The sequence below is a fragment of the Martes martes genome (assembly GCF_963455335.1).
Source record: "Martes martes genome assembly, chromosome: 4".
In the NCBI taxonomy this organism is placed as follows: domain Eukaryota; kingdom Metazoa; phylum Chordata; class Mammalia; order Carnivora; family Mustelidae; genus Martes; species Martes martes.
The window spans coordinates 29,137,233-29,158,239 of record NC_137891.1 but is presented as its reverse complement, the minus strand read 5'-3'; the positions used below and the strand labels follow the sequence as shown (position 1 = coordinate 29,158,239).

The window sequence follows — 21,007 nt, the reverse complement described above, 5'->3', positions numbered from 1 at the left end:
ATTTATGTGTTCTACAAACGGTGCTGAACACCTCCTTGAGTGTTCCCGGCACTGCGTGAGACCTTAGGAACACAGTAGCAGACAAGTAAGACAAAAGCCCTTGTCCCGTGACACTTATATTCTAAGGAGGAAGGGGAAACAATATATAAACATATGCACAGTATATAAACATATACACATAGTATATCAGATGTTGGAGAAAAATGAAGCAGATGAGGAAGCTGCCGAAGTAGGAGGGAGACGATTTTCAGAGATATAAAATAAACAGCTCATTTTCAGAGGGCACTGTTATTTTGATTCTATATGTAGACATGAGTAAATGTCATTTATTTATTTATTATTATTTTAAAGATTTTATTTATTTATTTGACAGAGAGGGAGACAGAGAGAGAGGGAACACAAGCAGCCGGGATGGGAGAGGGAGAGGCAGGCTTCCCACCGAGCAGGGAGCCTGATGTGGGGCTTGATCCCAGGACCCTGGGATCATGACCTGAGCCAAAGGCAGATGCTTAATGACTGAGCCACCCAGGTGCCCAGCAAATGTCATTTATAAACCAATGCCTGAAACAATAGGATTTTTCCCATTAATGAAATGTTCAAACACCTGGCCAGTCTACATAAGTAATTTAACTTTTATGCATAGTAAGTGTAGCAGTGATACTTCTCAGTCACCTTTCATAAACTTTTTTTTCAAAATTTTCTTATTTTTTAAAAGATTTGTATCTATTTATTTTCCAGAGAGAGAAAGAGAGCACATGCAGGGGGTGCGGCAGGCAGACGGAGAAGCAGGTTCTCCGCTTCTCCCTCTCAGCAGAGAGCCTGATGCAGAACTCAATCCCACAAACCCAGGATCATGACCTGAGATGCCCAACCTACTGAGCCACCCAGGCATCGCTTTCATAAGCTTTTATAACACTCATTCCAGAAGAAAAGGCATTCTCCATTCTAATTCAGAACTGAAACATTTTCCACTGGCGGGGATGGAGACCTCTAAGTAGGTCAGAGATTGAGAGAGGTTTGTGGTCCATGTTCCTTTACCTACACACAGTGCTGGTTCTCTTCATTTTTGTAAGAGAAGACGGGACATCTACCTAGTTCCACCTGGGCAATAAGAAACAGTTGCCTTTTTAGGGACAGATAGGACAAGGGGCTTCTATCCTCTCAGTGGCAGCCAGAGTGGTTCAAGCAGACAGGGGCAAACTGGATGAAATCCCAGCTTTGCCACTTGTAAGTGTAGACGGGTTCCCTTGCTGGTAGCACTTTCTTGAGATGTTATTGTAGAGATTTGAGGAGCTGGTATGCAAATGAAACACTCAGAACAGGGTCTGATGCACAGTAAGTAATGAGTAATTTTCATTGTAGGTTTTAAAATTAGCTTTGCTTTTCTCGCATTTACTGTGTTCCAAACACTACCTAAGCCCTTGATCGACATCATCGCATTTATCCACACAACCACTCTGGGAGGCAGGTAAAATTTCTTTCACCGCCTTTACGGAAGAGAAAATGGAGACTCAGAAATAGAAATGGGCCCCAGGTCCAACAGCTGGATTCCAGCACAGATTAGGAGAGTCTGATAGCAGAACCAAGGGACTGGCTCGCTCAGGGCCAGCAGGGCCTGCCGCCATCGGTCCGGAAGTGTGTCTGCTCCAGCGGGCTCCAGTACTGGTTTCTGCACCCCTGCCTGAATCCAACATCCATAGGAGCTCACACCTTCTGGGAAAGTAGGTCCCGGATTATTAAAAGTACTGTATCAGCAGGATATTTTTTAGGTGGCATTTGTTTAGAGTGCTAATGCTCATGATGATTCTTTCCTGAAAGGGATCAGATTTTCAATCAAAACTCTGGTCCCCACGCTGAGAGCCAGCCTTATTCGGTTTGTATTTCTCATAGGATCTGTTGATAACTAGATGAATAATTTGAAAAAGTTAGCCATACATCACAAGACTAGTTCGAAATAAATTATATGCCATTTATCTGCTTTACCGGAAGTATTGGGCTAGCTCATTGGTTGGCAAACTACGGTCATGGGCCAAATCCAGCTCTGTGGCTTGTTTTTCAAAGTAACGTTCATACCCATGCCTGTTTGCCTGTGTGTCGTTCGTGGCTGGTCTCACAGCAGCAGAGTTGAATAGTTATGACAGAGACTGTAAGGGCCCATAAAGTCTAAAATACTTCCTGTCTGTCTCCTTATAATAAAGGTTTGCTGAACCTTGAACTATACCTATTTAAAAGTTTATTTGTGAAAATATTATATATTTAGTGCAGGTACATAATAGGTGCTCAAGAAATAAATTATAGATATTAAACAAATATTATCAAAACAAAAATTATCAAAAAATTGCCCAAAACAAGAAAGTTCAAGCTTATCATGAGCAGCCTAAATTAGCAGCTGGTGTGGCCTCAACCGGCATCTTGACTCATATCCCCTGAAGAAAATGCTTTGCCCATCGTATGGGAAATCCTTGATTTCACTGGGCTCTAAAAGTACAAATTTAAGGTGCCGACTGACTTCCAGAGAAATAGTTTTCTACAGATTCATGAGGGACAGAGAAACCACAGATGATTAGATGTGACAGCAGACAGAGAAGACAGCGCAAGAATGACTGTCAAAGTGGGTTTGTATCTTTGAAGGCCACACCTGCTCTGGTATGTATTAATACAGTATCAATCAACATCAGTAAGGGGAAATGACCTAAACGTAAATCCTATTGACTTAGCATCTTGTTAGTTGTTCACATTTCCTATGTTCTTTATAACATTATATCCAACAACTGTTTATTTCTACAGAATAACAGGCTGTTCCCTGAAAATCTTCTTCACTATAATTCCAGTCTGATCTACCATGCCCCCTTTTGGAGACTGAATCTTTACACATTGATTTTAATTGTTAATTCCAAGCATTTTTTTTTTTAATGCCAAACCTTGATTCAAGGGCTAGAGATAAAAATATGCAGTCCACCCTATTCTTGCCATCAAGATCTTACATATCAGAAAAGAAATCAGACTCCAAACAATGATGACATTTGTGATTAGAACTGGAAGTACCAAAAAAACATCTGGAACTTGGGGTTCCTGGGTGGCTCAGTGGGTAAAGCCTCTGCCTTCGGCTCAGGTCATGGTCTCGGGGTCCTGGGATCAAGCCCCGCGTCGGGCTCTCTGCCCAGCAGGGAGCCTGCTTTCTCCCCTCTCTCTGCCTGCCTCTCTGCCTACTTGTGATCTCTCTCTCTCTGTCAAATAAATAAATAAAATCTTAAAAAAAAAATCCAGAACTCCACAGAAGAAACAATAGAGTAGCATTAGTGAATTGTTCATTCATTCATTTTTTTCATTCATTCATTTCCTGGCTATTTTTGGCACCTACTAAGTGCCAGACCTTCGTGTTGCCCCTTGTGTGCAGGGATAGGTAGAAGCCATCATTCTAGAGATGAAAAAGAGACAAGAAACAAACAAACAAATGAGGCAACAGGATCCTCTCAGAATGGATCTGTTAGTTCACAGAAATAAGCAGGGAGATGAGAGAGAAAGCAACCTGGGAAAAAGTTAGTACCTGCCACTGTCTCTAGAAAGTTAACATTCTCTTCTCTGGATCTTTCTCTTCATCTGTAAAGTGAAAGAATACCTACTTCATAAATACTGCAATGATTGAATAATTCCATAAAGTCTCTGGTGTTATGTTTAAGACATATTGAGTATAATAAGGAATTATTATTGTTGTGGTAGTGGTGGTTGTCAGCCTTCTCTGCTATTTAGTTAAATTCTTCACATTTTCCCAGAGATGGTTTAAATGGTGTATTGCTTATGGAAGCCCAGACTCTATGCAGATGCTTTACATAAATCACATCGTGTATTCTTTTTTTTTAAATTTTACTTATTTATTTAACAGACAGAGATCATAAGTAGGCAGAGAGGCAGGCAGAGAGAGAGAGAGGAGGAAGCAGGCTCCCTGCTGAGCAGAGAGCCTGATGCAGGGCTCGATCCCAGGACCCTGGGATCATGACCTGAGCTGAAGGCAGAGGCTTTAACCCACTGAGCCACCCAGGCGCCCCTTAAATATAGCTTTTTAAAAAAATTTTGTTTATTTATTTGACAGACAGAGATCACAAGTAGGCAGAGAGGCAGGCAGAGACAGAGGGGGGGAAGTAGATTCCCTGCTGAGCAGAGAGCCTGATGCACATCATGTATTCTTTATACTTACTCCTATTTCACAGATGAGTACCCTGAGGCTTACAGGCATGAGATATCTTGCCCAATTGTATACGGTTAGAGAGAGGCAGACCTCGAATTAGAATCCAGCCTGTTTCCTCAACCACTACTAATACAGCCTGGATAATACCATTGAAAAGAAACTCTAATGATGGGGCACCTGGGTGGCTCAGTGGGTTAAAGCCTCTGCCTTCGGCTCAGGTCATGATCTCAGGGTCCTGGGATTGAGCCCCACATCGGGCTCTCTTCTCAGCAGAGAGCTTGCTTCCTCCCCTCTCTCTCTGCCTGCCTCTCTGCCTACTTGTGATCTCTCTCTCTGTCAATTAAATAAATAAAATCTTAAAAAAAAAAAAAAGAAAGAAAGAAAGAAAGAAACTCTAATGACTTAATAATCTGTGCTAAAAGCTTGGACTTCATAGCACAGGCCCATCTTGCTGTGGTTTGCATTTTATACCTTGTAGACTCGTGCAGGTTTTTTGGTCAAACTGCTAAAAGCAGGTAAATGCGAAGTAGCTCCATTCAGTCTGTTAGGTGAACAAGGCATGATAGAGGCAGCACCCTTCACCAAGGAGGCCGACTTCAAGATAGGATCAGGAATATAAGAGCACTTCATATTAGGAAGCTATAGTATATGTGTCAGTGTGTTTTCACGTCCTCCTTAGAATTAATCCTTAAACACATTATATTCACATATTATGTTAACTGAGACATCAAGGCTCAGAAAGCTTTGAGGGGTAATGACTGGCAAAGCTGACATTCCAAACCAAGTCTTCTGATTCTGAGTCCCATGGTTAGTCATCAGAGAGCTAAAAATCAGTGAAAAGTGCTGAGTTTACGACTTGCTGAAGGAAAGAAACATATTTTCCCCATTTGGCTGTTGCTGTGAGTTCTTTCAGGACAGCTAGAAAATTCACTCTGTAACTCCAGATAGACCCAAGTGTGTTATAGTTGGTCTCTCCTGGGGTTGATGTGGATAGAGAAGGAGTTGGCTGCCTTCCAGGCATGGGCTCTTAGCCCCATGATAAAGTATTTTGTTCAAACTCTTTAGGAGTGAGACCACTAAATGCCCACTAAAACTTTGGCAGCCCTGAGAGCTTTACTTCTGTTTGGAGATTACCTCTCTTCCCCTCTATCACTGACATTTTACATTTTAAAACATTCTCATTGATTTCCCATCCCCTGCTGCATGAGTTGAGGGATTGTGTGTCTGGATCATTGTCTACAATGTTACCCTCACCAGGCTGCAGGGCCAGAAAAGCACAGGGGAGAGATGAGACCGGGAAATATCTCCCTCAGAAAGGACGGATATCTTCATAGAAGTGTTAGAGCCAGCAACTGAATGCCTCGCTCACAGCCAGCCAAGACGCCTCATTCAGTTTTTTCTAAGGTTGAGGTCCAAAGAGAAAAATGGTCAGAAGTAAACACATCCTAGAGAGCAAAGGAAAGAAAACCCACTCAAGGTGGTAGGACAGGTTTTTCCACATGCTGAGTCATTCACCAGTGATTTACCTAGAATAGAACATTTAGAAAAGGTGAACTAGCGCACAACCCACAGCAGATACACTGTAGCATTGTTCCAGGATGGCTCATGAAAGAAATTGGAATGAGATTTTATTTTCTACAACGGAGATGTTATTGTAATTCCAATACCAACTCTGACAGCTGAGTTGTCTCCTTCCCAGCGTAGTTCCAAACATCGGCCTCCTGTGAACAAGAAAACATCAAAGCAACAAGAGAGGAGATAGCCTTTCAACCCCCACAACTACCAGACTGTAACCAATCCCGAAACCTCCACATTACAATAGTTGCTAGTGTGGGGGGAAATTTTGTAGCATATCCTCAAGTCTAGCTGCCAACTTTACCTAGCCCTAGGCTGTTTTCCACTGTTAACTGGAGAGCCCACAAAATGGAAACTTTGAAAAACCACGTTCCTTTAGAGCTTAGTGGAGAGAAGGGGATAGTTCTGGTAGGTGCTAAGGCATCACGTCTGGGTGGGACTAGGAATTCATCTTTCATTTTCCCTGTTCCACTCTGACAGTCTTTACCATTTCTAAACTTTCAACCCACCTTTGTTTTTTGGTTTTTGTAAACTTCAAAAAAAAATTTTTGCCCCACAGTTAAGGTATTATAGTGAAGAGAAGAGGGAAACTTTGCCGTCAAATGTACATAGCTTTAAAATGTGGCTTCCATTCATCAGCATAGGACTTTCTCAGCATCAGTTTTTTGTTTTTTGGTTTTTTTAAGACTTTATTTATTTATTTGACAAAGAGAGATCACAGGTAGGCAGAGCGGAAAGCAGAGAGAGAGGGGGAAGCAGGCTCCCTGCTGAGATCATGACCTGAGCCAAAGGCAGAAGTTTAACCCACTGAGCCACCCAGGTGCCCCTCTCAGCATCAGTCTTATCCTCTGTAAAATGCAGGTAAAGTAGGGCTGATGTGAAGAAAATGCTAAGCACATGGTGGGCACAGAGGAGGCATTGCATCTCTCTGAACACTCTGACTCCCCGTCATATGCTAATTCCTAAACCAGAATAACTCAGTGTCGCATCCCTTTTTCTACTCTTCATGTGTTTGTACCTCTCTCTATCTTTGCTCTTGAAAGAAAGTATGGCTTTGAAGGTTCATCCCACATCAGACTTGGGTGCAGAACTCTGTTTCCCATGAGTGTCCTCATACTTGGTGTTTGGTGATGCTGGTTAAGTATCTGGGGATGTCATGGAGGACGGGTCGCATGGTGTTCTATATGGAAATACATCCTTCTGCAACTCCACGTCTCAACTGTATTCATGTGTCCTACCAAGGGCAGTGCCAGCTTGTGACTGCCCTGGTGATGAGGAGCCCAATTTCCAGTCCCAACAAATGTCTCACTCAGGAAACAGCTCTGCCTGACAAGTCTGCTTTCTCAGCACCCCTACAATTGTGGAGACTTTTTTTTTCCAATTTCACTGGATGCACCCCACTTACAAATTTATACTTAAAAATCTTTATCACTATTTCCTTAATCCCTACTTCTTCCCCAAGCATCGCCAATACCACCAAAACTTCTCTATTGTGAATCTCAGCTACTATTTTCATGGACATTTTTAATCAGAATAGAGTCCAGAAAACACGCTGTAATTCTAGCTAGAACAGCTCTAAGTTCTTAATTTTTTGATTTAGTTATAGTACTTGATATTTAGATATAGTACTTGACAGGTGGAGCCAAGAACCCATGCATTAGCATTCCTAGGTGGCTTCTTGCCAAGGAATGTATAAGTAACCCACAAGGCAGGATTTGACAGTCCATGATCTCCCCACCATGAATCACCACTCAGAGCTTATTCACTTCTAGTATTCTTAAACCGACTTTGAGTTGATTCCAAGCCCTTTGGTGTCCCCATCATTCAATTTTGAAATCCCACCAATGATCTCACTCCATAGTACAAAGCACCCCACATTGATTATAACTGTGTTTTAAAAACTACATTGCCAGACTCTAAGTCAAAACAAAGCAGAACACCTCTGGAAGAGGAAAATCCCAGAGCTCTAATCAGTGTAGCAGTTTACCTACATTCAGATTTATATAACGGTCTCTTCAAGCGTATTCTTCAACCGGCTTAATTAATGTAACAAAACGCAAAGGGTCATTGATCACTTTGTTGAAGGCCATCTGAGAGCAAAATATTCCCAGGAACAGAACACTCTGTTAAAATGCAGCAGAGCAGGAGAACATGGAGAGGAGCCCAACACAGAACGTATTGTTACTCTTCAAAGAATGGCATTAGACAATTAAAGCTAACGGTTTTCTATTCATTAACCAAGAGAATGTTTCCAGAAGGAAGTACACTTTTGAAATTTTTTTTCAAAAAAATTTTGGTCAGAAGTACAAGAACTAGAACACTTTGCTCATTTAAAGAATCCTAAACTTACACATACTTCCACAGTTATATTTTAACATTTGCGAAAAATAAATTTTTACTCACTGATAATCCAACCGTGCATCGAGTGCTTCTGTGTGGCAGGTATATTTACTAAGGACTTCTCCCAACTTTTGTGTACTAGAGATCCAATAAAAGTTTGTTGATTTACTCTAGTCGTGAAGCCAAAAACAGAACTTTAGTGTTACACAGTGTGGGATCCAAAACAAATAAAGAGCCTATGATCCACAAATTAAAGCTATTGCTTTGATGCTGTTGAAGATCATTTGTTATAGAAATAGTAATAGTCTTCCAGCACAAATTATTGATATGGCTGTCATCTCCTGTTACATGGCTTTGCCCTTTTAATTTAAAGAAAGCTTTTCCACAGTATTTAAGATTGCCCTGAAATCTTTATATTGTGCCACTGAATTCCAGCCAAATGTTTTAATGGACTCTGGTATTAAATAATTTTTATTTCAGCATTCCTTTTAAAACTTCTACAGATTCAGTCTTTAAATTGACAGGACTCTTAAAAGAGGATTCCATTGTTTGCTTTCTTCTCAAGGTGATGCTCTGATACATTACAATGATTCAATTTCTTCAACAATATTTCAGTTATAATAAACTTTAAAAGAGAAAATAATAAAAGGTTAGGAAGCCAGCCTTCTGGGTCTAGAGATGTACCATGTGCTAATTAGCTACAGGAAGTTAAAATGAATTCTAGTAATTTCTTCAGCACCTCAGGAAACTGTATCATCCCTGTGAACATAGCAATTAAGATGATTGCTGACAATCACTGTTATTAGGAATTAGATCTATTCCTATAGCTTATCAGCATGTTGAGGGATATGTAGGCTCCAGGTACTATTTCCCCTATGACTGGCCTTACAACCCCCAAATAACAAAACCCAATTACGTGAAAATGATCACAGCATGTCTGAATATTTTGTTACCATGAGTAACCTATAAGTTTGATTTTATTAGAACTCTGGAACTGGAGAGACTTTGGGGAAAATATAGATTGTACATTTACTGACTCTGGAAAATGAGTTTCAAGCATAAGTCATGTGATCTGCCCAGTCTCTTAGAGTCAGAGATGGGTTGTGAAACAATGCTACATGCCAGTTCTAGCTCTTTCTTCCATACTCACTAGACTTGCCACTCACTGATAGAGAGGGGTATGCCACGGGCTTTCTCCCCCAAGGAAGAATGTCTAGACAATAGCATGACCCATGACCATGCTCAGAATCTCTTCTGAATTATACATGAAATCAAAAGTCAGAATTTTTTTCTGAATCAAGAGGAAGAAAGAATTCCAAAAATCTTCCAGAGAACTGAGGAATCAATCAACTCCCTATATGACTTCCTGGACAGACTAATAAACTAATCTCTGATGATTAATCAAAATGTCCTCAAATCCCATGTCACCAGATCCTCACAAATGACATGCTACTAATTGAACTGTGATCCCCAAGATAGAAGTTTTCATTTTATCTTTTATTCCATTTTATTATTTTGCATTTAAAATTTTATTGTTTATTTTTTTCCCTAGGAAACAGATAAGTATGCAACATCCCTATCCGCCTTGTTATGACAACTTTCTTCTCCCTAGTCAGTACTTTCTAAATGGAACACTCTGATTTGGGGCAAAAAACTCACAAGTAATCCCAGGGCTACTGATGATTCCTACCAACAATATTAGCCTTTCCAAGTATTTCATAAACGTTCTTTACAACTAGAATTCTTCAACTCAGTATATATGTTGATTTCTGTAATTATCTAGAAAGAAAACTAGATGTAGTATCAAAAGAACTTAATCCAATAACTACCTTTGCTGTTTATATGTATACATGAGTTGTATGTCCTCGTTTCTGTGCTTCTCTGAGCTCAGTGTACATCTCTCATCAATGAAATGGGAACAATAACACCTGTCCTACAGATTTCATAGGGATATGAATACAAAGTGGCTTGATGACAATGAAAGTACTTTATTAATACCAAGGATATAAAAACAATTAGCTGATATTAGGACTCCATTCAGGATTCAGGGTATTGACAAGAATGGTGGAATTTTCTCCTGCATTATTTTGGTATCTTAGATCAAGTGTGGCTAAGAAAAAGGGGATGATATTGAAAAAGCGGTTTTTGTGTATACAACCAAGAAGAGGCCACCCTTATCACGTGTGCACCCCACACTATTCCCTATTCAAGAACATAGTTCTTCCAATTGTCTTTCTTTCTCTCTCTCCTGGATCACAAAATTTCCCCTCTCTGTGGGATTCCTCCCTGGATAACAAAGATATAGTATCTTCAGTGGTGCCTGGGTGGCTCAGTGGGTTAAAGCCTCTGCCTTCAGCTCAGGTCATGATCCCAGGGTCTTGGGATCAAGCCCCACATCGGGCTCTCTGCTCCACGGGGTGCCTGCTTCCTCCCTCTCTCTCTGCCTGCTGCTCTGCCTACTTGTGCTCTCTGTCTGTCAAATAAATAAACAAAATCTTTAAAAAAAAAGATATAATATCTTCCATTTTTGAAAAACATAAATTGACTCTGCATCTCCCTCTGGCAACCTTTCTATTTTACCAGTCCCTGTTCCAGCAAATAGGAGAATATTATTCAGCAATAAAAGAAATGAAGTACTAATACATACTCTAACATGGATGAGCCTTAAAACATTATGCTAAGTAAAAGAAGCCAGTCATACCACAAAAGACTAATTCCATTCATATGAGATGTTCCGAATAGGCAAAGCTATAGGGCCATGAATGTATTAGCAGTTGCCTAGAGCAATCTAGCGCTGGGGAAGGTGGGAGTGACTCCTAATGTGTATGGGGCCTCTTTTCAGGATGACTGAAGATGTTCTAAAAGTAGAGTACGGTAATGGTTGCACAACTGTGGGAATATACTAAGAGCTCTTGAATTATACACATTAAGTGGGTGAATTTAATTATATATATATTATATCTCAATAAAGAACTAGAAGAGGTTAATAGCAGTCATAAGTCAAGTTGACAACATGCACTCTCGACATATTGTGTTGACAATGGCCGTTCACCTCTGTGGCCTTCCTCCCCCAAATCCATAACTTCATTCTAAGCGTGAGAAAAACATCAGCCAAGTTCAAATTGAGGGATGTTCTGTAAAACACCGAACTGGTACTCCTCAAAACTATCAAGGCCATCAAAATTATGGAACATTAGAGAAACTGTCACATCCTGTCACCGGAGGAGACGTGATGACTAAGTGTCACACAGTATCCTGGGTAAGATCCTGGAACAGAAAAAGTGCACCAGGAAAAAACTAAGGAAATCTGAATAAAGTAGGAAATTAACTAACTTCATAGAAAAACTATCCATGTTGGTTTGTTAATTATGACAAATTCACCACACTAATGTAAGGTGTTAATAATAGGGGGACTTTGATGTAAAGTGTATGGAAACTGTATTATCTTTGCAACTTTCCCATAAATCTAACACTTTTTTAAAAAAGCAATATACAAACATTAGTTAATAGTTCTAAAACTTGTATTAAAGTCCTAGTACTAGTAATAGGGATAGTAGTTAGTAATACAAGAATCCTTAGCAGGCTGAACTAGAGAACTTAATTATCCTGGTTTTTCACATGCAGCACGTATATGCCAAGTTGAACTAGTGCCTCCTGGAGGAACCATAAACTTCAACAATCAGAAAATAGAAATCTGTCCAGTTCACATTAAAATAAAGAAGGGAGAGGGGAATAAATCCTAGTCTTCATCTAGAGGCTTTATAATGATTACAAAAGGATGTGTTGAGAAGGACTGAATCCAAACTCTTTTATGAGAACTATATGCTACTATTCTGCATAATTAAATATAATGAAAAGTAGACTATCTACAGTATGGCTTCATTTAACATTTTCAAGTGGATCCTCATGAGAAAGATTACCCTTCCCCATGGTGGCCAAGAACAGAGGCCCTGGCTTAGCTCCCCCTTAGTTCCCACCTGGCTCTTCTCAACCATCTCTGTATGTAATCTCTCTCTCTCAACACTAGGTTTTAATTAATTGATTAAATTTTATCAATGTAATCAGTCTCCTTTCTTACCCTCACTATACTGTGCAAAAGTGGCTGCCTACCTCCTCATTATGAAAATGGCCTCATGGAGCTGACGTTTTCAGAACGCGACGCTGTATCTCCTTTGACAGCCACATCTCTCCTTCTGTCTTGGCAACGGGAGGCCAAGCACCCCACAGACTGTGACATCACCTCATCAGATAACAATGATGACTTCTGTAATGGTTTCCACAAGCTCTCTAGAGAAAGAGATAGAGCTCCACTTAGTCACATGATCTACAACTGGAACTTGCATACTGAAAAATTTTTAATAGATGTATTTATTTAGTTGAGAGAGAGAGACAGAGGGCATGAGCAGGAGGAGCAGAGGGAGAGAGAATCTGAAGCAGGCTCAGTGCTGAGCCTGGAGCCCATCATGGGGCTCCATCGCATGACCCTGAGATCACACCCAAGCTGAAACCAAGAGTCAGATGCTCAACAGACGGCACCACCCAGGCACCCCAGAACTTGCATACTAAATTACCTCTGGTCCCCATGATAGGTCTTGCTATCTCACGCCTCCAGAATGCCACACACATCTGCAGGAGCATTCTTCCTGTCTGTCTTTACCTCCAGATTTTGGCTTAGATGTCCCTGAGACCAGAAAGCCCTCACAAACCACCCTTTGACCTCAACTCCAGATCAGATGTTCTCAGAACCAAAACTTTTCTCTGTCTTCTGAGTCATCACAATGTATTGTGACTACCCATCAGATTATAAGGTACATGACGCCACTGGCAATGTCTCTCTGGATCATTGTCGAATTCTCAAGGGCCAGGACATAGACTGGTACATAGGAGGGATGCAAATGAGTGTCCTAAGTGAATGGATAAATTCCTTCCCAATCAAAACATATTGTAAAATCACTTTCCCCTGAAGATTGTGTCATACTGTTTCTCAAGGAACTTTACGTCCTGGTACAGAGGCTTGTAAAGAAGCAATCTTCATCTCATCTCATATCTCATGCATTGCCTTAGCAAAATTATCAAGACTTAAAAACAATGGCCCAGAGATATTTTCAGATTTGCCTCTTTGTCACTTTACTTGGGATAAGGAATAGCAACAGAAATAAAACTTCAGCAATGGTATATGAAAGATGATCTCCAGAATATTTTTTTCTAGATGTTTGCTTCTATACTGAATAAGAGCCATTAAAACCTAAGCTATGGATACACTTAAAACTTGTGAATATTTTAGAAAGTGATTAAACTCAATCTAAGACTTTGGGAGTTAACTAAAAATAATTACAAGTGGGACTAATTGTATTCTCTATTATCCCACTGGAGATGTATTGTCCACTTGATTAATTTTAGAAGCATCACTATATTTGTTTCACTCCACACTTTGTTAAATTTTTTAAAATATATTTATTTCAACAAAAAGCTGAAATGTATTGGAGACTTATTTTGTTAATTAACCAATCTCCGCTAAAAAGAGATTTTTTAATATTAAAGAATAAAATGTTTGCAAAAATCTTCTAACAAAATTTTGCAGTATTAAAAACTAGAAAAGGATCATGGCTACATATTTTGGAGTAATTCTTTCCATGCCCGAATTTATTCAACATTTACCGGGGGCTATCTTATATTACATACTGTACTACATCCCTGGAGGACAAAGAAATTAATAAACTTACCCATCCCCTGAAGAAGCTTACCATGTATTAGAGAGATGGACAAATATAGATCATCGCAATAAAAAGTTTTAGTAGTGATGGCAAAGTTTGCCTGGGGGACTGTGGAAGCTCATGGCAGAGATATTAGCCTTGAAACATGTGGCTTTTCTTAAAGACAGTGCTTCCTCACTGACATTAAGTGAAAAGAGGTCAGTAGATATTAAATGTGGATTCGGTGCTCCACCTGACAGTTGTAGAGAAAAGCACAAAGACAGATGAAATTCAAACTTTGAGTTTGGAAATTTAGCAGCAATATGTATGTTGGGTTTATGCTTAGAAGAAGTTAAATATTTAAGTGACCACAACGGGATAACACAGTAGAAATCTCAACATTAGAAAGGCAAAAGACTTTCATAGGGAGAAAGAGCAAAGTATAAAGGAAGGAGCGTGGGCTTTGGCTTAAGTAGACTTGGATTGGATCACAGATTTGTCACTTACTACTCGTGTATCTTTAGACAAATCACATATATTCTCTAAATCCCAATTTCCCTATGTGCAAAATGGAGCTAATATTAGCTTACACATGGAGTTATTATAAGCGTTAAATAAGATAATATTTACATATCTTCTGAGTCATCATAAAGAACTCAGATGTGATGGTAGCAATGTCATCGTGTAGCAAGCAGAGATTCAACTATAGGATGCTTAGTCCTTGGTGAGGAGTGGGAGGATGTTGGCAGGTCTGAAGCAGTGAGTGGATGTCAGAGAACCTGGAATACTAGACACGAGACAAAGACAGGGATGTAAGTGATGATGACAATAAAGATGATAATTACTGTAGCTCCTTCCAAAGCTCAGAATATTTATCACTAAATTAAGTCTTTGATTTCCTAGCACCGATTAAAATATTTACTCATAATCTTAAAAGTCTGCTCAGAAAAAAATTGGGTTTCAGTCAACCACTTGACTGAGTAAATCCTTCTTATCTCTGAAAGAAGTCAGAATCTCTGGAATAATACTTTACCTGGTATTTTATGAACCTATATGAAAATTACACCTTCTCCCACAGAACAACTCCTTACCCCCAGTGAGCATAATATGAAGTATAACTACCCTCCATGCACTGAGTCCAAAGAGAAACTCAGGGAACAGTGAGCGAGGCAGAACAGGGCACTTGGGCACATTCTTGGAGGTCAAGGAGAGCTTCAGGAAAGTGATAAAATGGAGGGAAACAGTAACTTGAGAGTAGGCGGATAGATCATAGGTGGCACTGCAAGGAAGTAGCAAGAGTTGTTCAAAAAGAGATAGTAATGGTTAAAAAACAAAAGGCTATTTGTGTGCCCTTGGATGGAAAGTCTTACAGCTAATATTTGGAGAGCCAAGGAAAGAGGTAGTTACTATAGATAAGGGAAGAATAACAGCAAGAGAGTGGCATTACTCCCATAGTGTAGGCTACAAGGGGACTTCCTAGCTAGGCAGAAGAGATATGGCTAAGAGTAAGACAGAGCCCCAGGATCAGAAGACAAAAAGTGCCAGGAAGAAAAGGGAAGTTTCAGACACAGGAAACCAAGATGGAGTCTATCACCAGGATTAAGAACAAGGTTGGGTGATGAATTTATACTAGATTCTGATGACGGAGTACGTGTCTAGATGTAGAATCTTTATTTCTACACTGAAGACCTTTAAATAGCCCTCTCTCAAAACAGGATCCCCCTGAAGGCCAGAACTAGATAGAGGCTGTTAGCACCAGCTTTGGTAAAACAGCCAGAAGATCAAAAGGGATGAGGGGGAAGAATCTGTTCCTTCCATTTGGGGCAGTTTTCAAGTTCAGAACATCTAGAAAGTTTGGGCCAAGGAAGCTGAAATTTCTCAAAATCTGTGAGAGATGAAAGGTAACTGAAAATTTATTTTATTTTTTTATTTAGTTTTAAAGATTTTTTTACTTTTATTTTTAAGTAATCTCTACGCTCAACATGGAGCTTGAACTTATGACCCCAAGATCGAGTCACACCCTCCATTGACTGAGCCAGCCAGCTGCCCCGGAAAACTTATTTCAAAATATGTAAAGTGTTGTGTTTGAAGAAAAGCAATCAATTATTATCTTCTCTACCCAAAGATAACCACGGCTATAATTTTAATATGTCCTTCAAAGAATTAAAATATTATGGTCTCTTTATATTGTGACTAATAAGGGTAATATTTCCATAGTGCTTTAGAGTTTCAAAGCCCTTATCACGTTCATTATTTTTAAATTTTATTTTCTCAATATCTCTGTGAAGTAAATGAACAATACGATCAGGCGTCTTTTCGGATATAGAAATGGAAGTATTAAGGTCTTAAAACCACTTAACATAGACAAAACCAAATGATGTAACTCTGAGTCCAGGACAATCTCCAGAGTCTGCAAAATTGGGCTCTTTGAGAAACTTGGCCCTGGGCAATCTTGGATATTAATTTCATCTTGCCTCTTGTCCTGGCTCCCGTGCATTGCTTGTTCTTAGGAGTAGGGTCAGCTCTATGTAAAATTTCCAAGTTTGTTTTCTCTGTCCTGCATCTCCCTTTACCCTGAAGGAAAGCTGGACGATGGGAAGGGCAAAACTTGGGATCCAGGCTGACTCGGCTTCCAGTCCCGGCTCTAAGACTCAACCACTTCCGCCAAAGTACTTACCAGCACCTACGCTTCATTTTCTAATTTGAAAAATGGAAGATGCAATACTATTTGGGAGGATTTTTGGCCTTTTAAAAATGATGACGTATGTAAAGCAGCTAGTGTAGTAGTGTCTGGAGCGTAGTAGACGTCCAATAACCATCAGCTTTTTTAAAAGACATTTTATCCTTTTCAAACTATTACGTTACCTCATTTGATTGAGGAGAGCAATATTGGCTCCATTTTACAGATAAACTATAAGCCTAAGATCATTTCTCAGGGCCACATGTAAGTAGAGACGGGATCAGACCCTAGGTCTCCTAACACTTGTCACAGACATCTACGGTGGCCCATGTCACAATCTTAGCTGGCCTCTGATTTCAGCCACTGCTACAGTGGATGGTTCGTTCCTGTTTGCAGAAAACATCCTGCTTCTGGTATCCATTGTCCCCTGACTGTCTACCTTCTCTGCCTCAAGTTTTTCTCTAAAGCCCCCCATGTAATTCCATGCACGAGAATCGTGGAAGTGTGGACCATTAAGGCCCCTAAGGACACTCCTCAGCAAAGGGGAGATTGGCCGCCAGGGGATCAATGCCCCGCCTCTCTTTCCCTGGACAGATAATCCTGAAATGTGTGACTTGATCCACAGTTGCCTACAGGGGGAACCACTGCAATAATACGCCCTATTTTAGCTTTTCTTCTATCACACTCTCTCTCTTACCCTAATACTGCTTCCTGGGATGATCTCACAAATTAACTGCCTGCATTTAAGTCCTTGTCTCAGACTACATCTTGGGAGCTAATGGTTAGGGGTTCGGCGGGGGGCGGGGGTGGGGAGGAAGCTGTTTTACTTTCATTGGTTTGTTTTGTTTTCGTTTGTGTTTGCACTGCATTTCTCTTGATTTCTCCATAGGTCACCAAGATGCTGGCGGTGGTTGTAATTCTGTTTGCCCTTTTATGGATGCCCTACAGGACCCTTGTGGTTGTCAACTCATTTCTCTCTAGCCCTTTCCAAGAAAATTGGTTCTTGCTCTTTTGCAGAATTTGCATTTATCTCAACAGTGCCATCAACCCAGTGATTTACAATCTCATGTCCCAGAAATTCCGTGCCGCCTTCAGAAACCTCTGCAATTGCAAGCAGAAGCCGGTGGAGAAACCCGCTAACTACAGCGTGGCCCTGAATTACAGTGTCATCAAAGAGTCAGATCATTTCAGCACAGAGCTGGATGATATCACTGTCACGGACACTTATTTATCAGCCACCAAAGTATCTTTTGATGATACCTGCTTGGCTTCGGAAATAACCTTTAGCCAAAGCTGATTCATGAATGAGAAGAAAATGGACCACAGAGTAAATGAGAATCTGTGCCATCATCAGCCCAAGAGGAAACAGCCAGTGCTTGTACCTGAAGACAGTGCAGATAAAATCTTTGCCAATGCTCGAATAAATCCTGGCCCAAGATACTTTAACCTATAAGTATGCTTCATATTTTCCTTCTAGTATCACAAAAATGTGTCCCCCCGAATGGAGCAGATTGTGAAAGAACCAAATGATAGAAATGATAGAAAAAGAAGTGTGGCTCTTTCCATTTAATCTGAGAAATTCGCTATATTTTCTGGGGCTGTGAAGTGTAGATATAAGCTAGACATTGATTAAACATTATTCATAATAAATGTAATTTCTCCAACTCCCTCAAATTATTTGTACATTTGGTAATTTGGCCACATGAAAATGTTTAAATGTTTGCATTTAACATTTCATTTTAACCCAGAATAAGTGCTGTTTCATGACTATCTGAAACTACAGGGAAAAAAACAGAAAAAGATTTTATTTATTGAGTAAACATGAGATTCCAAATATATTCACTAAGTGAAAAACAAAAACAAATATCATAATCCTCATAAAATTCTGAGATGATTTTTTAAATTCAAGGGTGGTTGGCACACTGTGTTACACTAGTTTTGGCGTACAACATAGTGATTTGACAGCTGTACACATTCTGCTGTGCTCACAGCAAGAAGTAGCTGCCATCTGTCACCATGTAGCACTGTTGCAATATCAGCGACCATATTCCCTCAGCTGCTCCTTTCATCCCCTGAGACAATTTTTATGTCTTACAAAGTAGATGTCATCACTCAACTCTAATGTAAGATAAACCTCAAAATACCCAGAATTACAACTTAAGAAAACATGTAGATGTGATTTTTAGATGAATTCGTCTCTTAACTCTTCAAGCCTCCTACCTGATAGCTGAGACAGGAGAAATAACAGATTAAATAACTACAAAGATACAAACCAACAATGTAAGTCATTATTGAAAAGTAGAGCCAAGACAAGACCCAGGACTTAGAATAAGGCTTTACTTCTGTAAGATTTTTAAGGAAGAAAATCCTTTACGAACATTCTTGTGTAAAAACTACTGAGCCATGTCAAGTGAATCCTTCTAGCAAATGTAGTTCTAAAAGTCTGAAACATGAGAGACTATGGATTCCAAGAAACAAACTGAGGGTTTTAGAGGAGAAGGTGGGTGGGGGGATGACTGAGCCTGGTGGTTAGTATTAAGGAGGGCACGGATTGCATGGAGCACTGGGCATTATACGCAAACAGTGAATCATGGAACACTACATCAAAAACGAATGATATACTTACTGTATGGTGACTAAGCTAACACAATAAAAAAAAGAGAGAGAGAGAGAGAGAGAGAAATTCCGAAACATTCTCAAAAGCTTAGTTGCTATTCTAAGTCAGCGAGAGTTTGACTATTAAACTTCCAGATGAAGACTCCCCATGGAGCATGGCAGTCTATGGATTTTTCACTTGTCTGCAATTGCCTTTCCTTCCTGCCTGCTTGTCATTCGTAGGTTTAGGGTTTGTTTTTTGTTTTGTTTTGGTTTGTTTTTTTGTTTTTAATACTAGTGATGGTTTGTTTACAGATTCTAAGTCAAAGCAATGCAGAATTCTGTTGGCTCTACTTTCAATCGAACTAAAGCTGATTTCATCTGATCATTATTATCTTTGTTATGTATGACTTATACCTGCTCTTCTATTGCAGTGATTATGAGAGGGCTGTGAATGTGAATCTCTGCAAGACATAGGGTCAAGGTCTAATTTAATCCCTCATTTTTAATGATGGGGCCAGAAAGTACTGGGTGCTGGCATTTGCCTTCTCCAGTCTATATTTCTGTTTCATGGATTTTGGGGGAACCTAATCACTAATGGTAATTACTCCTCCCCACCTTCTTTATGAAGAATACATCATTTCTATCTTGGAAACTTCAGTTTTGAAATGCTGCTATGTGAAGGCTCTGCCATCCAGAACATCAGACCAGAATATGCTTTTGAGAAAACTGGCCTCATCTCCTCCAGGAAGACATTCCTATCCTGTCACTGCATCAGTCAACAAATGCAAGCAAATGTTTAGAGGAAAGACACTAAGAGTTCATCTGCATGACACCAAGAATTCTATTCTAACTGATTTTTCATCCTGGATTAAATATTAATCTTGGAATCACATAGATAGAAGCACTACAGGGACCCCCACCCCAAATTCCACAGGCATGTGTGCAGCCACATACAAACACACACAAGAGCCTCAACAGTTTAACAGAGGCAATTAGAATATATTAGCTTTGTTGTTAGGGAGAGGAGCTGATATCATCCTATCAAGCTATGTCTCAGGCTTGCCAGTAGGTTCTTAAACCCCATTATCTTCATCACGGTCTCACTACAGCTGTGATTTCTCTGATGATAAAATCAGGGATCAGAGATCAGGGATCAATGCAGTGTCTCTAAATTGTGTAGATACTGAAGAGAGAAAATTTGTCTTTCTTTTTTGTTTCTCTTTTTTTTAAGCCAGCATCCTCAAGACGGCCTGTGACCTGATGGGCTAAATAACTAAAAAAAATAAACATTTTGCTGAGTGGTAATATTAGATGTTGAAAAAAATTGCAATTAATTTTACATGTTATAGGGCATGAACACAATGTACTCTTCTCACTGTTGGAAATTTAATTTAGGGGCTCAGTTTTTACATTTCCACTTTTAAAGAGTTATTTGCTAATAACCTGTTAGTTTTAGACCACATGGGAAATTCAAGAGAACATAGTTCATAGTGTTTCAACTCTAAAGCAAACGCCGTTATGAAATTAAATGTTCCCATACAATGTCCAATAGATAGTTGGGTTTACACACAAGGGATATGATTTTCTAAAGTATTCTTTACCACAGTGTACTAAATCACAAAGTATTTCCTTAAATCATCAAAACTTAATACACCATCAAATGAAAAATAAAGAACTTGAAAAAAATTGCTGATGGAATAGAGCAATATTAAGGGCCTCCCTTAAGAAAATCCCTTGGGTTACTTTACTACTTCCAATTTCATTAATTGCTGAGTGTCTTTAGCTAGATCTTGCACCTGAGGTAATTAGGTAAAGGTCATGGATCACAAATAAAACAAGCAAATGTAAATTACCCTTAAAACTTCTCCCACCAGTATTGCGAGTGTATTTCTAGAGCTTCACTCCACCACAAACATGCTGAAGAGAAATGAGGGA

At 39.7% G+C, this 21,007-nt stretch overlaps 1 protein-coding gene across 1 annotated transcript in view; it reads left to right on the top strand.

Annotated features, from left to right (window-relative positions):
• TRHR (thyrotropin releasing hormone receptor) overlaps positions 1-17,771 on the top strand; it is a gene marked incomplete at its 3' end in the record, with an annotated part of 35,916 nt that extends 18,145 nt beyond the window's left edge. Inside the window, exon 2 of the mRNA XM_080802883.1 lies at positions 17,364-17,771. Within this exon, the coding sequence (XP_080659009.1) occupies positions 17,364-17,771 (408 nt within the window). The remainder of the gene's footprint in view (positions 1-17,363) is intronic.
• Between the last annotated feature and the right edge of the window lie 3,236 nt (positions 17,772-21,007).